We start from the raw sequence: 26077 nt of genomic DNA, 5'->3' as shown, positions 1-26077 counted from the left end.
ATAGATAGATAGATAGATAGATAGATAGATAGATAATAGATAGATAGATAGGAATATTGCAAAATCGAATTTGGGTCAGAGATTTACCCTTCCAAGCTTTCGGGATCATGCCATGGTAACTTCCAACAGCCACTAAATGAACTGTTGTAAGTCAAGGATTACCTGTATTCCTTATTGGCCAAGTGTGATTGGACACCCAAGGAATTTGTCTCCAGTGTATTAGCTCTCAGTGCACAAGACAAAGAACGAAGCGGTTAATCATCGATCAGAAATCGTAACATACAAGTGAGAAATCATAGGCACCAATAGGAGAAGGAAAGGAGGAGAAGGAAAATAGCAGGAAAGGGAAGAATCTTGTCAAATTATAAAGGCATCTAAAATCACTTAACTACCGGTGGGGCTACTAACTTAACAACTGGAGCAATTCCCTTAAGGACTGTGGCAAGGTAGGTTGTCAAATGGAGCGAAACTCAGCACAAGTTGAGCCACAGAAATTTGCAGCTCCATTGTGATTTGACTGCTTTTTGGACATTCTGCTAAATTATACATCACGAGTTGATAGAAAGCGAGCAAGCAGAACATTCAATGCAGAAGCCCCAAGGTTTGGCTTCTGCAGAATCCTGACCCTAAATAGTTTTTTAAGCCCACTTTTTAAAAAGTAAAAAATTACCTGTGCACCAACCAACCTCATTCACTGGCTACTCAACTCACTTTGCAAACTGCTGGAGGCTCTGTAGCAAAAGGAGAATTTGACGGCTGGTTTCCCACCGCTGATCTGCCGCTTCCAAGCTTTGGTAAAAAGCTGTGCATCGTTCAAGCTCCTGCGTTGCTGTGTTCATCCTTTGCAAGAGGTGGTGGCCATTCACTTTCGGATCACTCCCCCCAAAACCCCCAAGGAGATGTCTAACTTTCTGCAGGAGCACAACATGGCTTTACCACCGAGTGCTGCAGGAATCTAAACAATGAGACAACAGGCACACACCGGAAAGAGCTGGATTTCCATGCACAACAGCTCCAGCTAGTGGGGACGCCACAACTTCCATCTGAATAGTGTGAACAGAATAACAGAGTTGGAAGGGACCTTGGAGGTCTTTTAGTCTAAGAAGGAGACCCTGTACCATTCCTACCTCCAGGGATGGAGCACCCATAACTTCTGAAGTCAAGCCATTCCACTGATTTGATTGTCAGAAAATTTCTCCTCAATTCTAGATTGCTTCTGTTCTTGATTAGTTTCCATCCGTTGCTTCTTATCCTGCTCTCTGGTGCTTTGGAGAATAGTTTGACTCCCTCTTCTTTGGGGCAGCTCCTCAAATATAGGAACACTGCTATCATGTCACCCCTTCTTTTCATTAAACTAGACATACCCAGTTCCTGCAACTGTTCATCGTATGTTTTAACCTCCAGTCCCCTAATCATCTTCATTGCTCTTCTCTGCGCTCTTTCTAGAGTCTCAACATCTTTTTTACATCATGCTGACCAAAACTGGATGCAGGATTCCAAGTGTGGCCCTACCAAGGCCTTATAAAGCGGTATTAACACTTCGCGTCATCTTGATTCTCTCCCTCTGTTGATGCAGCCTAGAACTGGGTTGGCTTTTTTGTTGGCAGCTGCAGCACACTGTTGGCTCAAATTTTAAGTGATTGTTTGCTAGGTTTCCATCCCTCTCACAGTTCCTGCTATTGAGCCAGGTTTATTGAGCCAAGCGTGAGAAGATTGGCTGCTTCACTCAATGCGCTGAATTGTGGTTTGATAAAGAAAGCCTTGTTAGTTGTATTAATCAATCACACTAACCAGGTTAGGGTCAATCAATCACACTAACCTGTGAATCTTGGTTTCCAAACCTGTGTTTGTGTACTGAGCAATGCTCAAACCATGCAAATCACTTTCTAGCTTCTCTTCTGAGTGAAGCCAATCCCTGAGTGGATTCACACCTTCACTTATATTGTGGTTTCAACTTCTTGAGTACAGTAATTCAACAGTAAAAATAAACAATTCCTCAATCAAGACACTTATCAACTCAGACAAACAATCCAGCAGTAAACAACAGCTGAATCAAAGAACCACAAAAAAACACTCCCATTTTATCCTGGTAGGGCAAGTCACTGGTATACAAATAGAAAGCAACCCCCACTCCCTTATTATAGCACTGATGATGTTACCTAGTTTGGTAATGAAACATCTGGAAGAAAAAAACCAAGCTCAGAGAACTCCAAGGATCCCATAGTCGTTGTTCTCCCCCTCCTCCTCCCCCTCCCCCTCCTCCTTCTCCTCTTCCACCTCCCCCCCCCTGCAAATCCCATTCACTTTTAGCACTGATGATGTTTCCTAGTTGGGCCATTGAAATGTCTGCAAGAAAACAACCAAGCTCAGAAAGTACCACGTTCAACCCTGAGCTACAAATATTTTTTCTATTACTTATTAAGCACATCGCAACTTATGGGTTCATCTCCTAGCCTAAGTCTGAGTTTAGATGGATGCCTTGTGATTCACAAACAACAGCCACTCGGCTGGCTAGCATGCTAGGTGGGGACTACACAGCTTGCCAGATGCCACATCTAATTGGCCAGAAAAAACTACTCTCTTCTGGTTACTTTCTGGTTATCTTGTGGTTGTCTGGATTTTTGCAGGCCAGATAGATCCTAATGCCCATCCTTTACAGCAGGGGTATCCAACCCCGGTCCATGGATTAGCAGCGGTCTGTGATATGCCAGAAACCGGTCCATGCAAAGAAGCCAAGCCCTTCCGGTCACAGAAAAACCTCTGTTTACGGAACCGGCCACAGTGTCCAAAAGATTAGGGAGTTATCACCCTGCCAACAACTGTGCCTATAAGAAAATAATGGAATGTGCAGAGGTGAGTAGGTTAACACTGGCAATTAGAGAGCAAGAAGAGAAGGAGTATTATAAAATTTGGGACTTATTTTATGGATGGTTAGAAAGTAGAGTAAGAAATTAAAGGATATAGTAATAATGACATATTGGAAATGATTATTTTGAATAAGTCATGGCATGAACATCATTTAGTAAGAGTTGGATTTGCCATTAAAGATAGATGGTAATTGAAATAAAAAAACCTAATGATATCGTAATAACTATAAAATATGATATATAATATTGACTAGAATATAATATGAATGTAAACTCAGTGAGAAATGTATACAAATATTTTTTTTTGTAAATTTTATTGGTTTTTAAAAACAAACATAAACAAACAAAACATAAAAACATCAAACTTTCTTCCATAGGTATACAAACAGTGTGCCGGTTGGTTTACAGATTATTTTGTGCATCCATTTCATAGTCTTCAATTACGGTTACATTACATAAAAGCTCACATTATCAATCAAAAATTAAATACCCTAGTATCATTATTAATCAATCATTTGATTATAGTTTTATTCATTCATATTTTACGAGATAGCGATAATTTACTTAGTTTATTTTATAACAATTCATATTATCCTCCCAAATCTCTCCTAAAAACGTTTTGTAGATATAATAAAAAAGAAGTACATCTTTATATATTTATTATTTTCTAAAAATCTACATATTTCATTACTGTATTTTATTATCTAACCATTGATAGAAAAGGTGTATACAAAAATGTATACAAATATTTTTATGTGGACAAGATATATGTACCCAGACGACACACTGTATAACTGAAAGATGGTTTTTATTTGTTGTTTTTATTGTAAAAATAATTTTTTTTTTTAAAAAAAGTACATATAGTCAAGGCTATGGTTTTCCCAGTTGCAATGCATGGCTGTGAAAGTTGGGCCATAAGGAAGGCTGAGCGCCAAAGTATGGAGGCCTTTGAACTCTGGGGCTGGAGAAGATTGCAGCGAGTCCCTTGGACTGACTGCAAGAGCGATCCAACCGGTTGGTCCCAGAGGAGATCAACCCTGACTGCTCTTTAGATGGCCAAATCCTGAAGATAAAACTTAAAGACTTTGGCCACCTCATGAGAAAGGACTCGCTGGAGAAGAGCCGAATGTTGGGAACGATTGAGGGCAAAAGGAGAAGGAGATGGCTGGATGAGCCATATGCACTGAGCTTCAATGGACTCCGGAAGATGGTAGAGGACAGGAAGGCCTGGAGAAACGTTGTCCATGGAGTTGCGATGGGTCAGACACGACTCCGCAACGAACAACAACAACAAATGCTTTGCAGGCAGCATGGATATTTGTATCGGATTAAGAAGAAAAACATGAGTGGTGGAAAAAGGTGGCATTACTATTGTACTATTTGGAGGAGGAAGGTGGGAATCGAACCTATAAATTCACTTTTCACAAACGAATAGCTAAAGCAGATTAACTCTCTGCTTTTCTCTCTCTCTCTGTGGTTAATCCTCATAATGGTTTTAGAGTCTCTTACCAAACCGATAAAGGCTTTTTTCTTTTTTTTTCCAATTCTCTCCCTCCCTATCTCGCCATTGTCTGGCACATGTCTATACATTCCCCCCCTCACTTCCATTCGCCTTGTTTTTATTTTCTTCTTTTTCTCCTTTAAAAAAATAAATAAAATTGGAACGGCTCAGGGAGATCTGTATCTCCGTAAACACCACATCAATCCGTCCTCTCCATCCTGCCGCCTCTGGGAACCTGGATACAAAGCACCCCTGGCTGATTTAGATTTGATTACCGGCCCTTATCAAAAACGCCTCTCGCTGCAAATCTGGGTCTTAAATCCCATAATTCTTTTGATAAAAGGAGCATTACCGGTCTATTTTTCCCCAAAGTGAAAGCTGCAGGGAAAATCAAAGAAAGCAATCAGCCGGGAGACTAAGAGGCTAAATGCGCCAGGCCCGGATGGCGAGATAGGTGTGGAGACGCACACAAAGATTTGTGGAATAGGGTCTCGGTCACCGTCATTGTGACGGGGGGGAGAGAATTGATCAGCCTCAACTTGGAGAAATACTGCTCAAATCCGCCCACCCCCCTCCTTGTAGCAAATTTTGAGGAGCACGGAGATGGCATGGGGGTCTAAGAAGCTATCTAGTCCATCCCCCGGGAAGGAAACTGGCCCCTCAAGCATCAGAATAACACACTTGGGAAGAGATCTTGGAGGTCTTCGTCCAACCCCCTGCACAAGCAGGAGACCCTAATGTCAGGGTTTCAAGTAATACACCCGTAGCAAACAAAACCCCGAGGAACGTGGGTTCCTCAAATAATAGTTGTATTGGATACTAGTTCTGTACCTGTGCTTTGCTATGAGGGAGGAAAATAAGAGAGGAAAATTGTGCCTCTGCCTACCAGCATCCATCGGTATTCATCTGGCTAGAATCCTGTCAATGTGTGAGAGAGTTGAGGGCTGTTTGGAAACTGAAAGAGCATTTGCTGTGTGAGCAAGGAAGAGATAGCAAGGAGCCTGGGCATGGCTTAGCTCAACTGTTCTGTACTAAAGCTGCTTGATGTTGTAAAACTGAAATTGAAACTCCTCTCCTCTGCTTGTGTTTTGCATTTGGAACAGATTTCTTTTCAGGTGGGGAGGGGGAGTAGAACCCTTTAGCATTAGAGCGTGTTAATAATAATAATATAGGAAATATTAATAGCTCTGATGGTAATTTTGAAAAATCCTTTCTTAGCAAGCACCTAGAAGCCAAGAGGAACATACATGCCAAATTTCAAGTTTGCAGGCTTGACTGTTCTGGAGATTTTATGATGATGCATGAAGGATATTTCACTTTTAGACAGACGGACGGACAGACAGACAGACAGACAGATATAGATAGATAGATAGATAGATATAGATATAGATAGATTTAGATATAGATATAGATATAGATATCATATTGGCACAGGCTAGTGAAAACCGACTCTTAATGTTCCTATGGTTTTCACCTTAATTAAAAATAAACGTTTTTCCCCTTTCCCAAACAATCCATCACATGGTCCAATCAAGGTGCTGTCCCGTTGTCTGGTAACATCTCTCTTTCTCCCTCCGGCCACCTGTGGGAATGTCCTTGGTACCATTCTGGACATACAGCTATCCAATCTCTTTTGAAAAATCATAGCTCAAATCAATGTACGCTTCTGGGTAAAGAGTTAAAACTATCTGGGAGAAAAACTTCTGGGGAGTTTGCTTCCACGGGGAAATGGCTGAGAAGGGCGCTTCTTAAATTTGGGGCTCTGAGGACAGCTTCTCAATTTTCAGAATGAAGGAGGACCCCAAATTATTGTGATGATGATGCTGTCCATTCAGTTACAGGGGCCAGATTTCACCTCATCTTCCGATCTTGCAAAATACTGTAAGAACCCTTTTTAATATTGTAAACTGCCCGGAGTTACCCTGTGATAAGATGAGCAGCCAATAAATTTAATAAATCATAAAGATTAAAAATAAAGATATTTTATTTGTATGGGATCTGTCTGTCCACCCATTCATCCATGCCTCCTTATATAATTTCTCTCTAATTTCTAGTTCTCAGTCATCTTCTACCCATCCATGTAATTTGGCAGTTCAAATCCCACCAGGCTCAAGGTTGACCCAGCCTTCCATCCTTCCAAGATCGGTAAAATGAGGACCCAGATCGTTGGGAGGAAGAGGCTGACTCTGTAAACCACTTAGAAAGGGCTGTAAAGCACTGTGAATCAGTTTATAAGTGCTATTCCTTCCTTCCTTCCTTCCTTCCTTCCTTCCTTCCTTCCTTCCAACCTACCTACCTACCTACCTACCTACCTACCTACTGGTTAGAATGCAGTATTGCAGACTAATTCTGCTCACTGCCAGCTGTTTGATTCTGTCTGGCTCAAGGTTGATTCAGCCTTCCATCCTTCTGAGGTGGGTAAAATGTGGACCCAAATTGTCAGGGTCAAGAGGCTGTAAATCACTTAGAGACGCCTGTGAAGCGGTATATAAGTGCTATTGTTATTACTACCTATCATCTTTCATCCATCTTCTGTCTATCATCCATTCATCCATCCATTATATATATATATATATATATATATATATATATATATATATATATATATATATATATATATATATATGTGTGTGTGTGTGTGTGTGTGTGTGTGTGTGTGTGTATGTGTATGTGTATGTGTATGTGTATGTGTATGTGTATGTGTATATATATATATATATATATATATATATATATATATATATATATCCGAACAAAGCTGAATGCCATACATGTAAGTACCCTAAAACTTAAGAAATATATATATATATATATATATATATATATATATATATATATATATATATATATATATATATATATATATATATATATATATATATATATATCCCTCCCCCTGTCTGTCTGTCTGTCTGTCTATCTATCTATCTATCTATCTATCTATCTATCTATCTACATACATACACATACACACACATACATATATAAAATCTCTTGCACGTGTTCCCTTATCTACCTTCATCCATTCATCCTTTCTTTTTCTATCCTCCCTTCCCTCTATCTCTCCTAATCTCAACTCTAGATCCCTTCCTCTTCCCCTTTCCCTAAAGGCCTTCCTTCTACTCCAGACCTACACTCCTAGTAGCATAATCTGGAATTTCTGATCAGCCTAATGTCCCATTAACAGGGCTTCCTGTTTATTCTACAAAACAGAGAAAAAACAGTGAAATTGATGCCTCATCAGAAACATTGATAATATCCAACTTTTGCCTGGGTTCCAAGTCACCAAGACCTTGAATTACAAGAAAGAAAAAATAACTTCTATTTTGCAAGAATTCTTGGCTGCTGCTAATATTGTTGGCTTCCTCTTGTAAAGCTAAATTCATTTACCCCATTCCCCTAGCCCCCATCTCTGTCCTTATATTGTGCCTTTTGACAAGAAGCCTTTCCTACGGTCAAAGAAAAAAAAGAAATAATTTGCTTTCCTCTTTTTCTTCTTCTTCTTTTCTTCTTTTTCCAAGGCGCTAATCCTCCCGGGCCATTTCTGGGGCCTGAGAAACAGCTTTTCCCTCCCCTCTCCTTACCTCCCCCCCCCAAAAAAGAGAGAGAGACAAGCTTTGCCATACAATGGACATCATAAAAACCAACTTCATCCTACCGTTGAGATTGAGAAATCAGATTTCCACCCAGTCATTCCTGCAGGATTAGCTAAATCTGAGATCCACACTAACCCTTCACAAAGCTGTCAAGATTAGCTTGAATGTATTTTATTCCAGCTTTTCAGGGCTGGTGGTTATTTTCCAAGGAGGATTAAGGACCGTGAGCGAGTGTGTGTGTGTGTGTGTGTGTGTGTGTCTTTGTATATTTACGATGCTTTTATAAAGCAACTAAACTAGATTACGGAGAGACGGCGGTGAGGAAGGGATGGTTGAAACTCTTCAAAGAGTTGTCCACTGAGCAGAAGGTATGTTCCCCTTCCAATGAACATTTACGCCTGGTCTCCCCTTTCCATTTTGGGGGGGCAAATCTTCCAACTGGTGATAAAGCAGAAGCCGTATTTATCTCCTTTGGTCCCTCAGATGTAGCTGAGATCCAACAGAGAGAAGGATGTCAACAGAAGCTCCTTCGGTGGCTGAACTGGAGAAGAACCACCAGAAGAAGCCCTATGCCTTCACCATTGAGAGCATCCTGTCCAGCTCGGTGGAGAGCCGAGCCCCCGTCCTCTTCCCCTTCTGCTTCCGAGGTATTTGGGAGCAGCAGGACCCCAAAACCTTGTGCTTTTGGGGGAATCTGCCCACCGAGGAGGAGGAAACAGAGGAAGTAGCGGAAAGAGTGGGGTCGTCCTGCGGCTGTTGCTGTTGTTCCAAGGAGAGCCTTCGCACGTGGCAAGACAGCGCAAATTGGCTGGGTGAGGATTTCGGTTGGAGTAGCGGGGTGCAAAAGACTCGGGGAGTGGGGTGGGGGGCTGTGAGGGTGGGGGAGGGGGCTGCTATTGGGGGCCAACTCCCTCCAGGTGAACTTTATTGGAGAATCAGGACGCCCCCATCCCCGAGGTCAAAAATCAGTCTTGGAGTTTCATAAAAGTTTTTTTGTCCAAGGAGGTCTTGTTTTCTTTAGTTCTTTCAAGTGAATTTCCTTGGGTTTTTTCTTTTCTTTGTGTGTGTGTGTGAGAGAGAGAGGGGAGAGGGAGAGGGAGGGAGGAGGGGAGAGGGAGAGGGAGAGAGAGGGAGAGAGAGAGAGAGAGAGAGAGAGAGAGAGAGAGAGACTTTACTGTTATTCTTTCGAGGTGTGTGTTTGTTTCCTTAGTTCATTCAAGCAAATTTCCTTGGGGTTTTTTGATGTGTGTGTGTGTGTGTGTGTGTGTGTGTGTGTGTGTGAGAGAGAGAGAGAGAGAGAGAGAGAGGAAGGAGGGAGGGAGATATATATATATATATCAACAGACTTTACTGTTATTCTTTCGAGGTGTGTGTTTCTGTTTCCTTAGTTCATTCAAGCAAATTTCTTTGGGTTTTTTTTGATATGTGTGTGTATGTGTGTGTGTGTGAGAGAGAGAATGTGTGTGTGTGTAATAAATAGGCTTTACTGTTATTCTTCCAAGGTGTGTTTGTGTGTGAAGGGGAAACGAAAGAGTTGTTTCCATGTTTCATCCCTTGGCACCCATCTGTAGCCTGTTCTGGAAAATGGTCGTATTTCAGACGTAGTCCAGGTAGCTCTCAACCTACAACCGTCCATTGAGCGACTGCTCGAAGTTACGATGGGACTGAAAATAGTGACCGATGACCGTTTTTCCACAAGTTATGGCCCTTGCAGCCTCTCAAATAGTCACGTGATCAGAATTTGGCCGCTTGGCAATGGATCCATAGTTATGACGGTTGCAGTCCTATATATTCCCAGCGTGTCCAGAGAGAGAAATATATGCCTCTACCTAGGATCGAACTCACAGCCTCCTGGTTACGAGGCGAGAGCTCTACCGGTAGGCCACCCGCACCACTCCAAGACTACCCTCCATACCATCATCATCTTCATTTAACGACCTCATTAATCCCTTGCATTGGGATGGAGTCTGTGCAACCGAATGGAGCTGAGTGTTTTACTGGCCGAATGCCCTTCCTGTCACCAATGCAGAGTCTTGTTCAGCAGATCTATTCTCATTGTGCCCAGAGAGAGAAATATCTGCCTCTACCTAGGATCGAACTCACAGCCTCCTGATTACGAGGTGAGAGCTCCACTGCTAGGCTACCGCACCACTCCAAGATAAGGCAGAGCTGGGGCGAAGACCACTCCCCACAGATAAGCGGAGGGCCCTATCTCCCCACGCCCAGAGACCAACGGACTTGGTTCACGGCATCTCTGGAGACCAACCCAACAGATTGTGCTTTCTTCTAGGGGACACCAGGTACGTGTGGCCCATGAAGCTCTTCTACCCACTGGCCGGGCCCTGCAGGAATCACCGCGGCAGCCCCAGCGAGCTGCAAGGCTTCCAGCAGATCCAGCGACGGACTAGGCGACATCGGACTATCTTCACGGAGGATCAGCTCCAGGCCTTGGAGACCCTTTTCCATAAGAACCAATATCCAGACGTGATCACCCGAGAACACCTAGCCAGCCAGATCCACCTGAAGGAAGAGAGAGTTGAGGTAACTTTCGGGGTGGGGTGGGCGGGATGAACAGGTGACAAAGAGAAGGACTGTAGGAGATTGAGGGTGCAGGGGGGTTCACAATCCTTCCAGGAGATCAGGTCAAGGGCTTCCTCCTATTTTCTGCACAACAACCACCCCATGAGGTGGGTTAGGCTGAGAGAGAGACAGAGAGAGAGAGAGAGTGACTTGCCCAAAGTCCGTCAGCTTTCGTGCTTAACTAGCATTAGCGATAGCATTTATATACCGCTTCACAGTGCTTTCCAGCCCTCTCTAAGCGGTTTACAGAGTCAGCATCTTGCCTCCAACAATCTGGCTTCTCATTTTACTGACCTTGGAAGGATGGAAGGCTGAGTAAATCTTGAGTGGTCAGGATTGAACTGGTGGTGTGTGGGCAGATTTAGCCTGCAATACAGCATTCTGATAGATCAATAGACTAGACAGAGGGGGGGAGAGAGACACAGAGAGACAGAGATACAGACACACACACACACACACACACAGAGAGAGAGAGAGAGAGAGAGAGAGAGAGAGAGCAATAGCACTCATGTTTTTCATGGTGGATGATATAATGTCCTATTTTGAACAATTTTCTTCATTTTACAAGACAATTTTCATTTTTTGCAACATTTCAGTATTGGTATACATATGGTTTCCATACATTGTATTTTATTTTATATATATCTATACCTATATATCTATATCTATATCTATCTATCTTTATCTATATACACACACACACACATTCCTTTATATATGTTATTCCACTAAAATATGTACAATATGTATTTCTTACTCTGAATATTTTGCCCTTTTACCTTTTATAATGCATATTTTACATTTTATTATCCTACTGCAACATTTCATATTCTTTCTTTATCTTTATGTCTACTATTTAACCAATTGTACCATGCATTCCAAATCAAATAGTATTTCTGTTCCTCCTCCATCTTTTTATTTCCATTGTCAGTCTATCCATCTCAGCGCACTCTAATACTTTCTTTATCACAGACACACACACACACACACACACACACACAAAACACAAAAACACAGACACAGACACACACACACACTAACGTCCTCCTTCTGTTGTCATCACACAGGTTTGGTTTAAAAACCGCCGAGCCAAATGGAGACATCAAAAGAGATCAACGGCTTCGTCAATCATCCTTCCTGGAGCCAAGATTTCCTCCGAAGAGAACTGCTAATGAACGGGTTATCGAACACAGGTTATCAACACAGGAACAAACTATAGGTTAGCAGAGTTCACACATCCCTGTGTCAGGATTCCGGCAAGTACCCCCATTTAAATCATGAGTCTCGAGCCAAACTTCCAAAGCTTCAAAAGGATTTATTGGGAGTTAACACGTCCGGCACTGTCTGGGTGTAGCCGACTCTGAGACACATCATTCATGGTCACCCTTGACCCTGGTTTTCCCCCACCCCCTCTGGGTGTATCGTAATTCCTATTCTCCAATGGGACACATCCATAGCCCAGAGTCATCAATCCTGCTCTCCAGTTAGAATTTTGCGGGGCAGAAACTTCAGTCACCTAGTTACTATCTTTGAAGACATTTCTGGAATGCACTTTTGGTTTGCAAACGGCTGCACTGCTCCCCCCTCCCTTTCTGTTAGCAACCCTAAAAAAACCAGAGAAATATTTTATGAGTTGACACCCTGTTCTGGTTAACCACGATTGATCTATCAACTAATGATAGCTCAGTAGAATACCGATAGTTCTTGACTTACAATCGCTGTTCGCTTTTACAATGGCACTGAAAAAAGTGACTTACGACCATTTTTCACACTTATGACCATTGCAGCATTCCCCGCGACCATGTGATCAAAATTCGGACCCTCAGCAACTGACTCGTACTTATGACGGTTGCAGTGTCCCCTGATCCCCCTTTGTGACCTTTTTACAAGCAAATCAATGGGGAAGCCAGATTTTCTTAGCAATCGTGTTACTAACCTAATAACTGCAATGGTTCACTTAATGACCAGGGCCAGAAAGGTCATACAATAGGGAAAAACTCACGTAACAAATTTCTCACTTTACCCACACTGATTCCGGGCTCAGTTGTGATCATAAGTTGAGGAATACCTGTATTTATTTCTTCTCTAGTGAGCAATTAAGCAACTACACAGAGTGATTCACATACATTATGATTAAATTACGATTTACTGCCCAGCTTGTCTGATAATTCAGGAAGTCCTCAACATATGACCACTTCAGAATTCCCATTGCTAAGCAGGGCAGTCATTAAATGAGTCGCACCTGATTTTACCTTTTTGGGTGGCGTGGTTGTTAAGTGAACCAATTGCAGTTGTTAATTGAATCCTGAAGTGAATCCACCTTCCTCCATTGGCTTTGCTTGTTCAGAGCAGGATGCAAAGTTCTCAAACAGGATCATAAATATACGCCGTATATTTATACGAATAGTGATCACGTGATGGTCGTAGGTACGAGGACCAGTCATAAGAGACTGGACAGCCATTTGCCTAAAATGCGATAGGATCTCTTGCTTGAGCAGGGGGTCAGACTAGAAGACCTCCAGGGTCCCTTCCAAACTCTTGTCCTTCTGTCATTTTTCCCCCAGTGCCATTATAACTCCAAACAGTCGCTAAACGGGTAGTAGGACTCGTAGTTGCTTTGCTAGCCAACTCAAAAGCCCAGAGTAGGATTGAAACATAAAATGTTTTGCAAAGTCGATGTTTTCGAACTGTAACGTTTCCGGCCAGTGGATGTAGATACAGTTTTATCTGCTTTTCAGCCCGGATCTTTAAAAAAAACAAAAAAACATTCCACCGGCTACACAGGCAAAGAAAAATAAAAGAAAAATGAACTTTGTGTTTGTTTGTTTTCCTTTCGTGCCCATTTGTTGCTCTTTTAAAGCATTTAGTCATGTGTGACTCTTGGAGACTTTATAGGCAAGTGGTCGCCATGTTCCCCTGTCAATCACGCCTTCTTTCAGTTGTTGGATGTTCAACTTTGCATCGGATTTGATGTTATCAAGCCAGCGAGTTCTTCTTCTTCTTCTTCTTCTTCTTCTTCTTCTTCTTCTTCTTCTTCTTCTTCTTCTTCTTCTTCTTCTTCTTCTTCTTCTTCTTCTTCTTCTTCTTCTTCTTCTTCTTCTCCTTCTCCTTCTCCTTCTTCTCCTCCTCCTCCTCCTCCTCCTCCTCCTCCTCCTCCTCCCACTAACCCTTTCTGGCATTGTTGCTTCCTCCAATCAATTTGCACACATAACACGGGCAGGGTAAATCAGATGTCCTTGACTTATAACCGTGATGGTGAACCTATAGCATGCGTGCTGGAAGTGGTGCGAGAGGTCGCCCAGAAGAGCCCCACTGTGCATGCGCACATGCCCACCACCAGCCAGCTGATTGTCAGGTATCTGCTGCGCATCCATGTGGGAGATGTGTGTGTGTGGCACGCAACGTGGAAATGGTTAGCCATCACTGACTTATAAGAATTCATTTAGTGACCATTCAAAGTTACGACGTCACTGAAAAATGTTGAGCATTTTTCTGATGATGAGCATTTTTCACACTTACAACCTCGAGCATTCCCCATGACCATGAGACCCAGATCTTCCTCTGGGTACAATGAGAATATATCTGCGGAACAAAACTCCGCATTGGCAGCAGGAAAGGCATCCGGCCAGTAAACTCTCAGCTCCATTCAGTTGCCAAGACTCCACCCTGCAAGGGATTATGGGGTCATTAAAAGAAGGTGATTTGTAATGGCTGTTGTTTGTGGCATTTTAGATGTTGATTGGGGTGTGTAAAATGCAAAAATATATTTATAGTGCAACAACGCAACACAACATGCAAAGTAGAATAGCGAAGGTTTTGCACTTATGGATCCCGTGATTCCTAAAAAAATGCAAATTTTGCAAAGATGGAAATAGAAATCAATTGATCATTCCATAATTAGAATCGTAAGGGGCGGCAGAGGCGCAAATCCCCGCTTTTCAGATATCCACTTGTCTTATTTTTCTATTTTTTGGGGGGAGGAGTGAAATTAGGAGGACTGAGTCTAAGATGAACGACGACCCTGCAGAGTAGGCTCGGTAGGGCGTTCCAAGCCACTCACACCTTCCCCTCCCGCCCCGCTGCAGCTGCGAACAGAACCCGAAGCGATCGCGCGCTGCCCCCTTCGCCTTACCTCTATATCACGTCAAGAGGAGGCGTTCCTGCACGCTCGGATTGCCACCCCTTGGGGGGGGCGTGGCCTTGGCGCGCATGCCGGGACGGCGTAGGAGGAAGAGCTTCCGGTGTGTCTCCGGAAGTGGCCGTATTTCCGGAAGTGAGAGCCCAGGCCTGGCTGCGTTGCCACGGGAGACGATTCGTGGGGCGACATGGAGCCTCCGGGGGGCCCGGCCGGGTGCGGCGCTTCGGCCCAGGCGCTGGTGCCCGTCCAGGCCGAGGCTTCCGCCGTAGCTCTGCGGAAGGAGGCGCCCCAGGAAGCCCCCAAGTGCCCCAAGAGGGTTCTGGACGAGGATTCCTACATTCAGGTGAGGGGACGAGGCCAGACAGGCCTTCGGGGGACCCGGCTGGTCGTCGCCGATCAGCCCTCGGGCGCTTCCCCGCCTGGTTGGCGGCCCGGCGTTCTTTTTCAACCCCCGTTCTGGCCTACCTCGCAGGGTCGTCGTGCGGAGGTGGGAGGAGGAGGAGGAGGAGGAAATCAAAATATTCCCAAAACATTGTTACATTCCATCCCTTTAATCTCTGATTCAGATTTATATACTTTGCTAATTATCGCCCTGGCTTTACTGGTCAGGGTAGTCTTCGACTTACGACCACAACGGTGCCCAGAATTTACGTGGCTAAGCGGGACAGTTGGGGTTCCCACCCACCCCCACCCCCCCCGGTTTAACCTTTTTTTGCAAGATAAAATAAGATGCAAAATACGAAAGTAAAAAGGGGAAACGGTGGGCAGGAAGAAGGGGAAGAGAAGCGAGGGGGGATAGGAGAAAAAGAATTCTACTGTCAATAGTACAATGTGAGTGGAAATAGGGGAATAGAAATAGGAATAGGAATGATAGAATAGAATTAGAAGAGAAGGAGAAGGGAAAGAAGAGGGAGAAGGAGAAGAAAGAGAAGGAGAAGCAAAAGGAATGGAATGGAGAGGAGGAAGAGGAGAAGGAGGAGGAGGAAAGAAAGAGGAATGGAATGGAATGGATAATAGAATAGAATAGAATAGAATAGAATAGAATAGAATAGAATGAATATTGGAGTAGAGTAGAATAAAATAGGGTAGGGTAGGGTAGAAAATATGGAATGGAATGAAGAATAGAATAAGGGACAGGATAGGACAGGGAGTTGGAAGGGACCTTGGAGGTCTTCTAGTCCAACCCACCAATCAAGCAGAACACAGCAAACTCCAAGACCAATAAACACAGACCAAGACTCCCAACCAATCAGGATGAAGAAAAAACCATTCTGGCACAGCAGTAGGCTAGCCCCAAATTGAAAACAGAAAGGGCTGTGAAAGTCTGACTCACAGACGAACACAATACAGAAGCCTGATGATGGCAGATGAGATTCTGCCGAAACGTTGCTAGAATATGTGTGTGTGTGTGTGTGTGTGTGTGTGTGTATGTATGTATGTATGTATGTATGTATGTTTATATTGCTTGTTGAACCTCTTTTTTTAAGCGTTTTGGGGTTCCAACCATTTGACTCACCATATCAAAAGAGAAGACTTCAGAATTGTGTAATCCAAATGCCTCCTGTTTTAAATATTTATCAGGGAAACATATTTTGGTTCTTCTGAATGCTTTTGCAGAGCCTGGAAAAAATCATCCAGAGGGATTTTTTCCCTGATGTCGAGAAGCTGCGTGCCCAGAAGGAATACCTGGAGGCCGAAGAGAGCGGTGATTTGGAGAAGATGAGACAGATAGCCATCAAGTTTGGCTCCTCGCTGGGCAAAACTGCCAGAGATACTCCTGCACCTTGTAAATATGAATGCCTGATCACTTGATGGGTTACCTTGTTACCTTGTTTTTTTTTCACCAAGAAACGAAACTTGGCCTGGTAATTTCCCAACCTTCAGCCCCAAAGCATCATTAGGTCAATTAGGCTTTCTGAGATTTAGTGTTTTGGGATTTTTTCTGATGGGGATTTGTATTTTCAGAGCAATAACTTTCTATACTTTGTAAATCTGTGTTTTCTGTTCCTTGGGACAGATGTCACCCCGGCAACTTTTGAAACCCCTGAAGTTCACTCTGGTGATCCTTCCGTGCTGAGTAAGCCCAAGCTCACCGTGAAATCGCTCGATGAAGGTAAGCAGTTTGAGTAGTACTTTTGATTGTTCAGTGTATGGCCCTTTGGGTTTTGACTTGGAGCGGGATATTCCAACGAAACTAATTTATTGCTAATCACGCCCATGAACAGGAAACTTCTCACTGAATGGTTCATACCAAAGGTGCCTTTTTTTCAAAAGGCAACTGGACTTTCTGGGTTTTTGGTTTTTTTTGAAGATGTTTCGCTTCTCATCTAAGAAGCTTTTCCAGCTAAAGAATGCAAGGAATATAAATCCTTCCATTTCCCACTATCCTATAAGAGCTGAAGAAGCTTCTTGGATAAGAAGCGAAACCTCTTCAAAGAAAAACCAGAAAGTCCAGTGGCCTCTTGAAAAAAAAAAGCACCTTTGGGACAACTTTTTCAAGAGGCAACTGGACTTCCTTGGTTTTTATTTTTTTTTTGAAGACATTTCGCTTTTCATCCAAGAAGCTTCTTCAGCTCTGGCTGGATTGGGGGGGGGGGAGATGAAATTTATTTGTTAAATTTATTTGTTAAATTTATTTGTTAAATTTATTTGTTAAATTTATTTGTTAAATTTATTTGTTAAATTTATTTGTTAAATTTATTTGTTAAATTTATTTGTTAAATTTATTTGCGGCCCATCTCACAGCAAGAGTTTTTCTTGATCTCATTAAAATCGGAGTAGCCAGTCTCAGCACTGTGGCTCGATTACAGTTTTACCTTCTTTCTGTCCCCACAGCTTAGAAGATTTGATCTTTCAAAGAACGTGAGCTTCTTAATGTGTCTGGATCTCTTTTTGTTTTCCTTCCCCAAGTTGCATTTTCTTTATTTTCAGGTGAAGCGGAGGAGGAAGAAAACAAAGATGCTTTGCCCTGTTTGGACGATTTCTTGGCCAAACACACCAGCGAGGATAATGCTTCGTTCGAGCAGATCATGGAAGTGGCCAAAGAGAAGGAGAAAGCGAAGCATTATTGGCTTTACGAAGCCGAAGAGGAATTTGCCCAGGTAAGGAGCAGCTTTCTCTATATGGAGGTTTGGAGCCATGGGTGAAAGGATTGCTCCTCCCTTGGTCAAAGAAAAGAGGCTTTTTAAAAAACATATATTTTAGATTTTATTTTTTTTTGGTTCTGCCTTAAAAGTCCCTGAGAGAAAGGGACTGGCCCAAAGTCACCCAGCCGGCTTTCATGCCTAAAATGGAACTACAACTCACAGTTTCCAGGTGATTGGTCCAAAATCACCCAGCTAGCTTTCATGCCTAAGGTGGAACTAGATCTCACAGTCTCCTGGTGATTGGCTCAAAGTCATCCAGCTGGCTTTCATGCCTATGGTGGGGCTAAAACTTACTGTCCCTGGGTGATTGGCCCAAAGTCACCCAACTGCCTTTCTTGCCTTAAAGTGGGACTAGAACTCACATTCTCTGGCTGATTGGTCCAAAGTCACCCCGCTGGCTTTCATGCCTACGGTGGGGCTAAAACTCACTGTTTCCTGGTTTCTAGCTAGGTGCCTCCACCATACCAGCTGGCTCTCTAAGCTGGCTTTTCTTCTATTCCTCATTTTGGAAAGATGACAGTAGTGCCATGTCATTCCTTTTCAAATGCGGACAGTTTTAAGTTGTAGAAAATTAATACCATCAGCACAACAGGCAGCCCGTGGTTTCCAAAGACCTTTTTGTGCAGCGACCAATCACCCTGCTTAAACAACCAAATGCTTTCCAACTAATAAATAGCAATAAAAAAAAACAAACTAAAAAAAAATCTATCTTCACCAAAGACCCTAGACCAGGGGTCTCAAACACAATTTACCTGGGGGCCGCTGGAGACAGAGTCTGGGTGAGGCTGGGCCACATAATATACTTTATATTATACTTTATATTTATATTATACACTAATATTATACTTTCATATCACGGTGGGGGCCCCAGGATATCGTCCTGCGGGCCACAATTGGCCCGCGGGCCGCGAGAATGAGACCTCTGCCCTAGACAATTGTCAGCCTAACCCGTGCGCCTGAGAAAGCTACATGCACATTGCATCATCCCTTTTGTTTCGTATGATTAAACATCATGGCCCTTGGCCCATCGAAAGCCATGTACAGTTACCTCAGTGAGGTAAACCCACACTGGGGGAAGGAGGCCCTGAAGCTTTCCTTGATCGGTCTAATTCCATACAGGATACGCAGTTGAGTTCTGCGAAGGAGAAGCTGGATATGCTCAAAACGCTAAAATATTAATTTACTCCTAGGTGCATTTCAGGATCATCGGGTGTACGTCCTCCCTCCTGTTTGTGCTTGCAGCTGACGGTGTTTTTCTTTCCCGTTTCAGCGGCATCAGGAGCAGCTAGCTCTCCCGTCGATGGAGGAGCAGCAGGCCCTGGGGAGTGGCAAAGCTGGAGTAGAGACATGGGAATACAAGGCCAAGAATTCACTGATGTATTATCCGCCAGGTGAGGCTGCTTGTGCTCCCCCTGATGAGGTCTGTTTGTTGTAAAAAGGGAGCTGGGTAATAATGGTGATTTACGCCCCCACCAAGCTTACATTGGTTGCTCTTTGTTACTTGTTAAGAGAGCCAGGTTGGTTTGGTAGTTAAGGCACCAGGCTAGAAAGTAGGAGATGGTAAGTTCTAGTCCTGCCTTAGCTGTGAAAGCTGGCTGGGTGACTTTGGGCCAATCACCAGGAGATTAGGAGTTCTAGTCTTGGCTTAGTTACGAAAGGTGGCTGGGTGACTTTGGGTCAATTGCCAGGAGATGGTGAGTTCTAGTTCTGCTTTAGCTGTGTAAGCTGGCTGGGTGACCTTGGATCAATCCCCAGGAGACTGGGAGTTCTAGTTCTACCTAAGCTACGAATGCTGTCTGGGTGACTTTGGGTCAATCACCAGGAGGCGATGAGTTTTAATCCCGTCTTGGCTGTGAAAGCTGGCTAGGTGACATTGGATCACCAGGAGACAGGAGAGTTCTAGTCCTGGCTTACCTATGAAAGCCAGGTGGGTTATTAAGCACTAACAAAATGTAAGCAACAGAAAATCAATAAAATATTTAAGAAAAAGAAAAGAAAGCCAGGTGGGTGACTTTCGGTCAGTCCCCAGGAGAAGGTGAATTCTAGTCCCGTCATAACTATGAAATCTGGCTGGGTGAGTTTGAGCCAGTCCCTCTCTCAGCCCAACCCACCTCACAGAGTGGTGGTTGTGGGGAAAATAGGAGGAGGAAGGTGTGCTGGATATGTTTGCCACCTTGAGCAATTTGTAAAAATAGCAAAGCCGGAATACAAAGAATAAAATAAACACACTGGTCCCTGCATCATCTCTCGTCTTTCTCCACTCCGTTCATCTTGATCCTTGATGTTTTCTTATTCTGAAACGGCCAGGAAAAGAAATCCCCCTTCTTTTCAAATCTTTCTCCCGTGCAAGCTGGTCTGTCTTACCTGCCTTGTTTCCGTCTGTCACAGAAGAGAAGCGATAAAGGCAGGACAAAGAGAAAGCAAGCTCCTGTTGATTTTTTTTTTTTGGCTTGGTGGCTGATTTGGGCCCTCTCTTCCATGGCTTGAGGTTGTCTTGCTCTTTCGTTGAAGAGGGCCTGGAATTCATGCTGAGTTCCCACTTTGCAGGGGTTGTGAGTAATACGGTGCTGTGTCTTTTTCAGGAGTTCCTGATGAGGAAGACGCGTTTAAAAAGCCACGCGAGGTCGCTCACAGGAACACCCGTTTCTTGAAAGATCCCTTCAGTCAAGCAGTGAGCAAGAGCCAGCTTCAGCAAGCAGCAGCCCTCAATGCTCAGGTGGGGGCATAAGGTTTCCCGTGTCCTGTCTTATTTATAAGAGGGCTGTTTCTGCTCTTTTGAACTGGCCAGTGAATCAGAGCAAATTGAATGAGAAATAATGGCAGAATAGGGAAGGAAGGAAGGAAGGAAGGAAGGAAGGAAGGAAGGAAGGAAGGAAGGAAGGAAGGAAGGAAGGAAGGAAAGTAAGAAAGAAGGAGATGGAGAAGCAGAGGAAATGGTAAGCAGGGGAAGGAAGGAGAAGGAAGGGAAGTAGTTGGAGGAGGAATATAAATGGTAAGCAGAGGAAGGAAAGAGAAGAAGGAAAGAAGCAAGGAAGGAGACGGAGGAGCAGAAGAAATGGTGGACAAAGAAAGGAAGCAAGGAAGGAAAGAAATGGAGGAGGAGAGGAAATGGTAAGCAGGGGAAGGAAGGAGAAGGAAAGGAAGAAAAGAAAAGAAGAAAGGAAGGGAAGAAGAGTTTCTAGTTTACCTGAGGGGAAAATGGTGGTTCCTCTGCTTTAATTCCATTTACCGAAATGTGTGTTGTTTTTAACAGCCTGAGCCTTTTTAGCTGTTTCCTCCCACTTTTGCAGGGTGGCAGGCTGCACCTTTAAAGCACCTTCTGTAATTAACGCTAAGCATTATTTCCTCTCTTGCTAATCCCAGTACAAACAAGGCAAAGTGGGGCCCGACGGGAAGGAGCTTATTCCCCAGGAATCTCCGAAGGTAAACGGATACGGATTTGTGGCCACACCCTCCCCGGCTCCCGGTAAGAAAGAAAATCCTCTTTATTGTGTTTTTTTTCACACACGCGCACACACACACGCTATCCACGCTATCCAGCTTCCCCAATTGATTACTCTTATTGGAAGCTGGCTGGGAAAGGTTGCAAATGGTGATCTTATAACCCTACAATCCTGGCAATTGTTGTAAATTCGTATCAGTTGCCAAGCACCTGAATTTTGATCGCATGCTGTGGCAGTTGTAAGCGTGAGGACCAATAAGTCATTTCCCCCCCCCCCCTGTGGCTTTGTAACCAGTCACTAAATAGTTGATAAGTCAAGGACTCTTTGTAAATCATTACCTTTTGATCCGTGGTGTGCTAAATACATACGTATATGCGTACCTAAATTACAGGAGGTACTTTGACAGAACCTATGTTGAAGCTCTGGTTCTTTCTATTTTTTTTTTAATTTGTCACCTTCTTTCATATCTGTCTTCATATCTTTCATAACAAAAGGATTGCACTAATAAAGGAGAATAGCCCAGGGTTGACAGGAGAGGTCCTTGGTGCTCTCTGAGCTTGGTGGTTTTCCTGCAGACATTTCATGATCCAAACTAGGTAACTCCATCAGTGCTAGAAGGGAATGGGGTTTGAGGAGGGGGAGGAGGAATGTGGGGTCCTTGGTGCCTTTGAGCATGGCTCTTTTCTTGCAGACGTTTCATGATCTAACTAGGTAGTATCAGTGCCAGAAAGGAGGGGGGTTTGCTACTGATGATGTTACATAATTAGTGTCATGAAACGTCTGCAAAAAAGCAATTAAGCTTAGAGAGCACCAAGGACTCCACAGTCGTCCTCCTCCTCCTCCTCCTCCTCCTCCTCCTCCTCCTCCTCCTCCTCCTCCTCCTCCTCCTCCTCCTCCTCCTCCTCGCATACCCACTCCCCTCTAGCACTGATAATGTTACCTACTTGGGTAATGAAAATTCTGCAAAAAAGCAACTAAGCTCAGGCGGCACCAAGGACTCCACAGTCCTCCTCCTCCTCCTCCTCCTCCTCCTCCTCCTCCTCCTCCTCCTCCTCCTCCTCCTCCTCCTCCTCCTCCTCCTCCTCCTCCTTCCAAACCCCATCCCTTTCTAGCACTGATGAAAACAATCAAGATAAGAGGACACCAAGGGCCCCTCAAAGGGACTGTTTTTACATTGTTTAGGACTCAGTATTTTCCGTTTTGTCATACTGTCTCCTTCAGCTGGTCTGTAAGGAGAAAGATCCCTCCCTCCAAATATTTGAACCAAGCACACTAGCATTCACATGGCAAGCCAGTGTTTCCTGCCACATCAAGTACACTGACTGGCCAATGTGTCTTCCTAGGTGTGAATGACTCCCCTCTTATGACCTGGGGGGAGATAGAAAGCACCCCTTTGCGGTTGGAAGGCTCCGACACGCCCTATGTCGACCGGACCCCAGGACCGGCTTTCAAGGTATTTCAGGTCCTCAACTTACGACCACAATTGAGCTCCCAAATTTTGTTGCTAAATAAGATGTTTGTTAAGTGAACTTTTTCTCTGTTATGACAACTTTTTTTTTTTTGCAGCAGTTGCTAAGTGAATCACTGCAGCTGTTAATTTAGTAACCTGGTTGTTAAATGAATCTGGCTTCCCCAATTAACTTAAATCAGGGGTCCCTAAACTTGGCCACTTTTAAGACTTGTGGACTTCAACTCCCAGAATTCTCCAGCCACCTATGCTCACTTGAGAATTCTGGGAGTTGAAGTCCACAAGTCTTAAAAGTGGCCAAGTTTGGGGACCCCTGACTTAAATAGTTGAGTCACTGCAGCAACACCTGACTCTTAACCTGCCCTGATTTGGATGGCACTTTGTGTGGAAGAGTTTGGGAAAATGGGTTCCAGAGCATCCTTTTTGGCTTTCTCACCCAGTGAGAAAAGGGTAAGGAGGATTAAGTTACAGTCGGAAGGATCAGACTCCAATCAGCTGGTATTTTCACAGATCCTGGAACCTGGGCGCCGAGAGAGGCTGGGGCTTAAGATGGCCAACGAGGCAGCTGCTAAAAACAGAGCTAAGAAACAAGAAGCCTTGAGAAGAGTCACGGAGAACCTTGCCAGGTGAGCGATCCGTCAAGGTAGCACACTCACAGTGCTTTTACATTCCTCTCTAAGCAGTTTTACAGAGTCAGCCTCTTGCAAAAACCCCAACAGTCTGGGTCCTCATTTTACCCACCTCGGAAGGCTGAGTTAACCTTGAGCCGGTCAGGATCAAACTCTTGGCAGTAGGCAGAGTCAGCCTGCAATACGGCATTCTAACCAGAGGGAGGGAGGGAGGGAGGGAGGAAGGAAGGAAGGAAGGAAGGAAGGAAGGGCAAAGAAATAGCAATAGCACTTAGACTTATATACCATTTCACAGTGCTTTCCAGCCCTCTGTAAGCAGTTTTACAGAGTCAGCCTCTTGCAAACCCCAACAATCTGGGTCCTCGTTTTATTGACCTCAGAAGGATGGAAAGCTGAGTCAACCTTGAGCCGGTCAGGATCTAACTCCAGGCTTTGGGGCAGAGTCCGCCTGCCCTACTGCATTTCTAACCACTGTGCCATCACACTATCCTAGCTGCGGGCTGACCAATGCTTAATAGAACTGCTTAGTAGAACCTCTTATCTGAAGTCCTTAATTTTGTTTTTTATTCCCCGCCCCTTCCAGCCTCACTCCAAAAGGACTCAGCCCGGCCATGTCTCCCGCCTTGCAACGCCTAGTGAACCGCACTGCTAGCAAGTTCACGGACAAAGCTCTCCGGGCCAGTTACACCCCGTCCCCTGCACACGTGAGAACCCCTGGCTACAAGACCCCTTCCGCTGCCCTGCAAACCCCCACGGTCACCCCGACCTCCAGGACGCTCTCTCAGACCCCTGTGGCTCAGGATCCCGCCTCTATTACGGACAACCTGTTGCAGCTGCCCAAAAGACGTAAAGCATCGGACTTTTTTTGACCCTGTCCTCTTGTTGGGGTCAGAGTGGAACTCAGAAATGGCCCAATGTAACCCAAGCTGCCAGAGACACAATGCCCACCGTTGATTGAAAGCACCAGGAGTTGTTTGCTCGGGCTTCAGGATCGTTCCTCCCTTTGCAAGTCCTGGGTGGCCCTAATCCTGGCTAGCCAGTCAGGAGGAGCGGATGGAAAGTAAAGCTTTGGGGTTAGAAAACTGGCTGAAACTTTTGGATCGATGGTCCAGGAAGGCGGTAACCCGAACTGCTTGCACTGCACCGGCCTTTTGAAGGCAGTTTGCTGATTTGCGTCGGGGTGCTGCTCTCAGTTGATTAAAAGACAGGCTTCACCTCAAGACCCAGCAGGAATCTGGATCGTGGTGTGGCTCTGGCACCCATCGTTGGGAGGTGAAAGACTCAGGGAGAGTGACTGAAAGAAAGGGGAGAGAATGAGAGAGAAAAAGGGGGGGGGAGAGAAAGGGAGAATGAGAGAGGGAGAAAGAAAAAGGGAGAACGAGAGGGAGAAAGAGTGGGGAGAGTAGGAGAAAGAGGGAGAAAGTGGGATAGAATGAGAAGAGAGAAAGAAAAAGGGAGAACGAGAGGGAGAAAGAGTGGGGAGAGTAAGAGAAAGGGAGAAGGAGAAAGAGTGGGCAGAGAGAAAGAAAGAAAGAGGGAGAACGAGAGAGGGAGAAAGTGGGGAGAAGAGAGGAGAAAGAGAGAGGGAGAGAACAAAATAGTTTCCAGGTAGAATGTTGTGTGTGCTGCCCTGGCATCTCGGTGGCCTGGTGCAGCTGGCAATGTGTCCGTACCTGGTTAAAGCTTGGCAACAGGTCCTTGGCTTAGAGACTGACCAAAGGCCTGGTATATTTCTCTTCGCCTGGGACCTGAGAAAGAATTTGCTTCCTGGAAAGCAAATGTGCCAGGATTCCTTCATTCTTCTGCTACAGAGATCCTGAGGGGCTTGCTTATGCATTGAAAGCGGGGAATAGCTTGAGTTTCTAAATCTTACGGGCTGTAAAACATGGTTTGGAATCCTGTTGGTCAGGTCTAACCTAACCTCGCTTTGAGAAGCATTTTCGGTGGCCGCCTGTATTTGGATCCAATCCAGCCTAAACAAAAATTAAGAAAAAATATTTAAAAGCCTGGCCAGATTTCTGCTAAGTCTGAGGAAGTTTCAAAGACAAACCGAGAAACGGAAAAGCGGGCAGCAATCATACGAGATTGTCTTCAGCGAAAAAAAGCATATTTCGTAATAAAAACTCATATAGCCCAGCTGGTGAAAAACACAGCCAGCTGGAAATCTTGCAGCTACCATTGCCATTCAAGGAGACTCCATTCCTTCAGCTTTGAATAATTTGCTTATTCTCCTCATGGGCTTGGAGCGTTTTATGCCCGCTTCTTAAAAATAAGAAATTGAACTTCTTCGATGGAAAGACCAAAAATAAACACCTAAGTGTAATGTTGCCTTTTAATGTAACTCCGTTTGGATGGGGGAGACATTCTAGGGGTGAGGACGACTGACGCTTCGCTGAATAAAATTCTACATTTTAGTTTTCGAGCGGTTGATTTCTGGTGTTTCGCTCTGATGGGCAGAGATCTCCTAGCAAGGCCTGTGAGTTATAGGAAATATAAGACAGCAGAAGAGAATTGTGAGCCAGAGAGCAAAAGTGGATTTAGTCAGGGGTTGGATAGGTTTGTTAATATAAACATTAAAAAGGGAGTCACACAAAGGGTGTCCCCGCTTGTGTTGTGGCCTGCCCAGCAGTTGGCGGAGCTGGCAGCAGAGTCGGACAATGAGGAGGTTGGGGAGGAATATGGGCCAGTCCTGGAGGCTGAGGAAGGCTT

At 44.4% G+C, this 26077-nt stretch overlaps 3 protein-coding genes across 4 annotated transcripts in view; 2 read left to right on the top strand and 1 right to left on the bottom strand.

Moving 5' to 3' along the window:
* Positions 1–957, bottom strand: part of LOC113424809 (tRNA (32-2'-O)-methyltransferase regulator THADA-like) — a 39134-nt gene extending 38177 nt beyond the window's left edge. The window contains exon 1 of one of the 2 annotated variants that reach the window (XM_087942430.1): positions 671–957. Coding sequence is in view for 1 of the 2 variants with exons in the window: in XM_087942429.1 (XP_087798555.1) it covers positions 712–839 (128 nt within the window). In the remaining variant the exon portion in view is untranslated. The remainder of the gene's footprint in view (positions 1–670) is intronic. The other variant, XM_087942429.1, reaches the window with a different exon arrangement.
* A 7319-nt stretch (positions 958–8276) lies between these two features.
* On the top strand, positions 8277–12214 carry GSC2 (goosecoid homeobox 2). Its single transcript, XM_026686663.2, has 4 exons — positions 8277–8332; positions 8448–8776; positions 10255–10505; positions 11612–12214. The coding sequence occupies exons 2-4, from the start codon at positions 8476–8478 to the stop codon at positions 11714–11716; spliced, it is 657 nt and encodes a 218-aa protein (XP_026542448.2). The 5' UTR covers positions 8277–8332; positions 8448–8475; the 3' UTR covers positions 11717–12214.
* A 2573-nt stretch (positions 12215–14787) lies between these two features.
* Positions 14788–25782, top strand: ESS2 (ess-2 spliceosome associated protein). Its single transcript, XM_026686675.2, has 10 exons — positions 14788–15025; positions 16300–16468; positions 16700–16795; positions 17614–17783; positions 19099–19219; positions 20411–20544; positions 21192–21294; positions 22615–22724; positions 23250–23365; positions 23952–25782. Exons 1-10 carry the CDS (start codon positions 14870–14872, stop codon positions 24235–24237), a joined length of 1461 nt encoding a protein of 486 aa, XP_026542460.1. The 5' UTR covers positions 14788–14869; the 3' UTR covers positions 24238–25782.
* The last annotated feature ends 295 nt before the right edge of the window (positions 25783–26077 follow it).

This window comes from Notechis scutatus, chromosome 13 (genome assembly GCF_049901735.1).
Source record: "Notechis scutatus isolate UNSWTSFEM ecotype Mainland chromosome 13, rNotScu1.2, whole genome shotgun sequence".
Taxonomy (NCBI): Eukaryota; Metazoa; Chordata; class Lepidosauria; order Squamata; family Elapidae; genus Notechis; species Notechis scutatus.
Note: the sequence above shows the minus strand (reverse complement) of the source record. Positions and strands in the feature narration are given on the sequence as shown.

Coding starts and splice junctions, on each gene's coding strand:
- GSC2 (XM_026686663.2), top strand. CDS start 8,476: ATGTCAACAGAAGCTCCTTCGGTGGCTGAACTGGAGAAGAACCACCAG. Junction 8,777..10,254: donor AGACAGCGCAAATTGGCTGG/GTGAGGATTTCG, acceptor GCTTTCTTCTAG/GGGACACCAGGTACGTGTGG. Junction 10,506..11,611: donor TGAAGGAAGAGAGAGTTGAG/GTAACTTTCGGG, acceptor GTCATCACACAG/GTTTGGTTTAAAAACCGCCG.
- ESS2 (XM_026686675.2), top strand. CDS start 14,870: ATGGAGCCTCCGGGGGGCCCGGCCGGGTGCGGCGCTTCGGCCCAGGCG. Junction 16,796..17,613: donor CGTGAAATCGCTCGATGAAG/GTAAGCAGTTTG, acceptor CTTTATTTTCAG/GTGAAGCGGAGGAGGAAGAA. Junction 23,366..23,951: donor GTCACGGAGAACCTTGCCAG/GTGAGCGATCCG, acceptor CGCCCCTTCCAG/CCTCACTCCAAAAGGACTCA.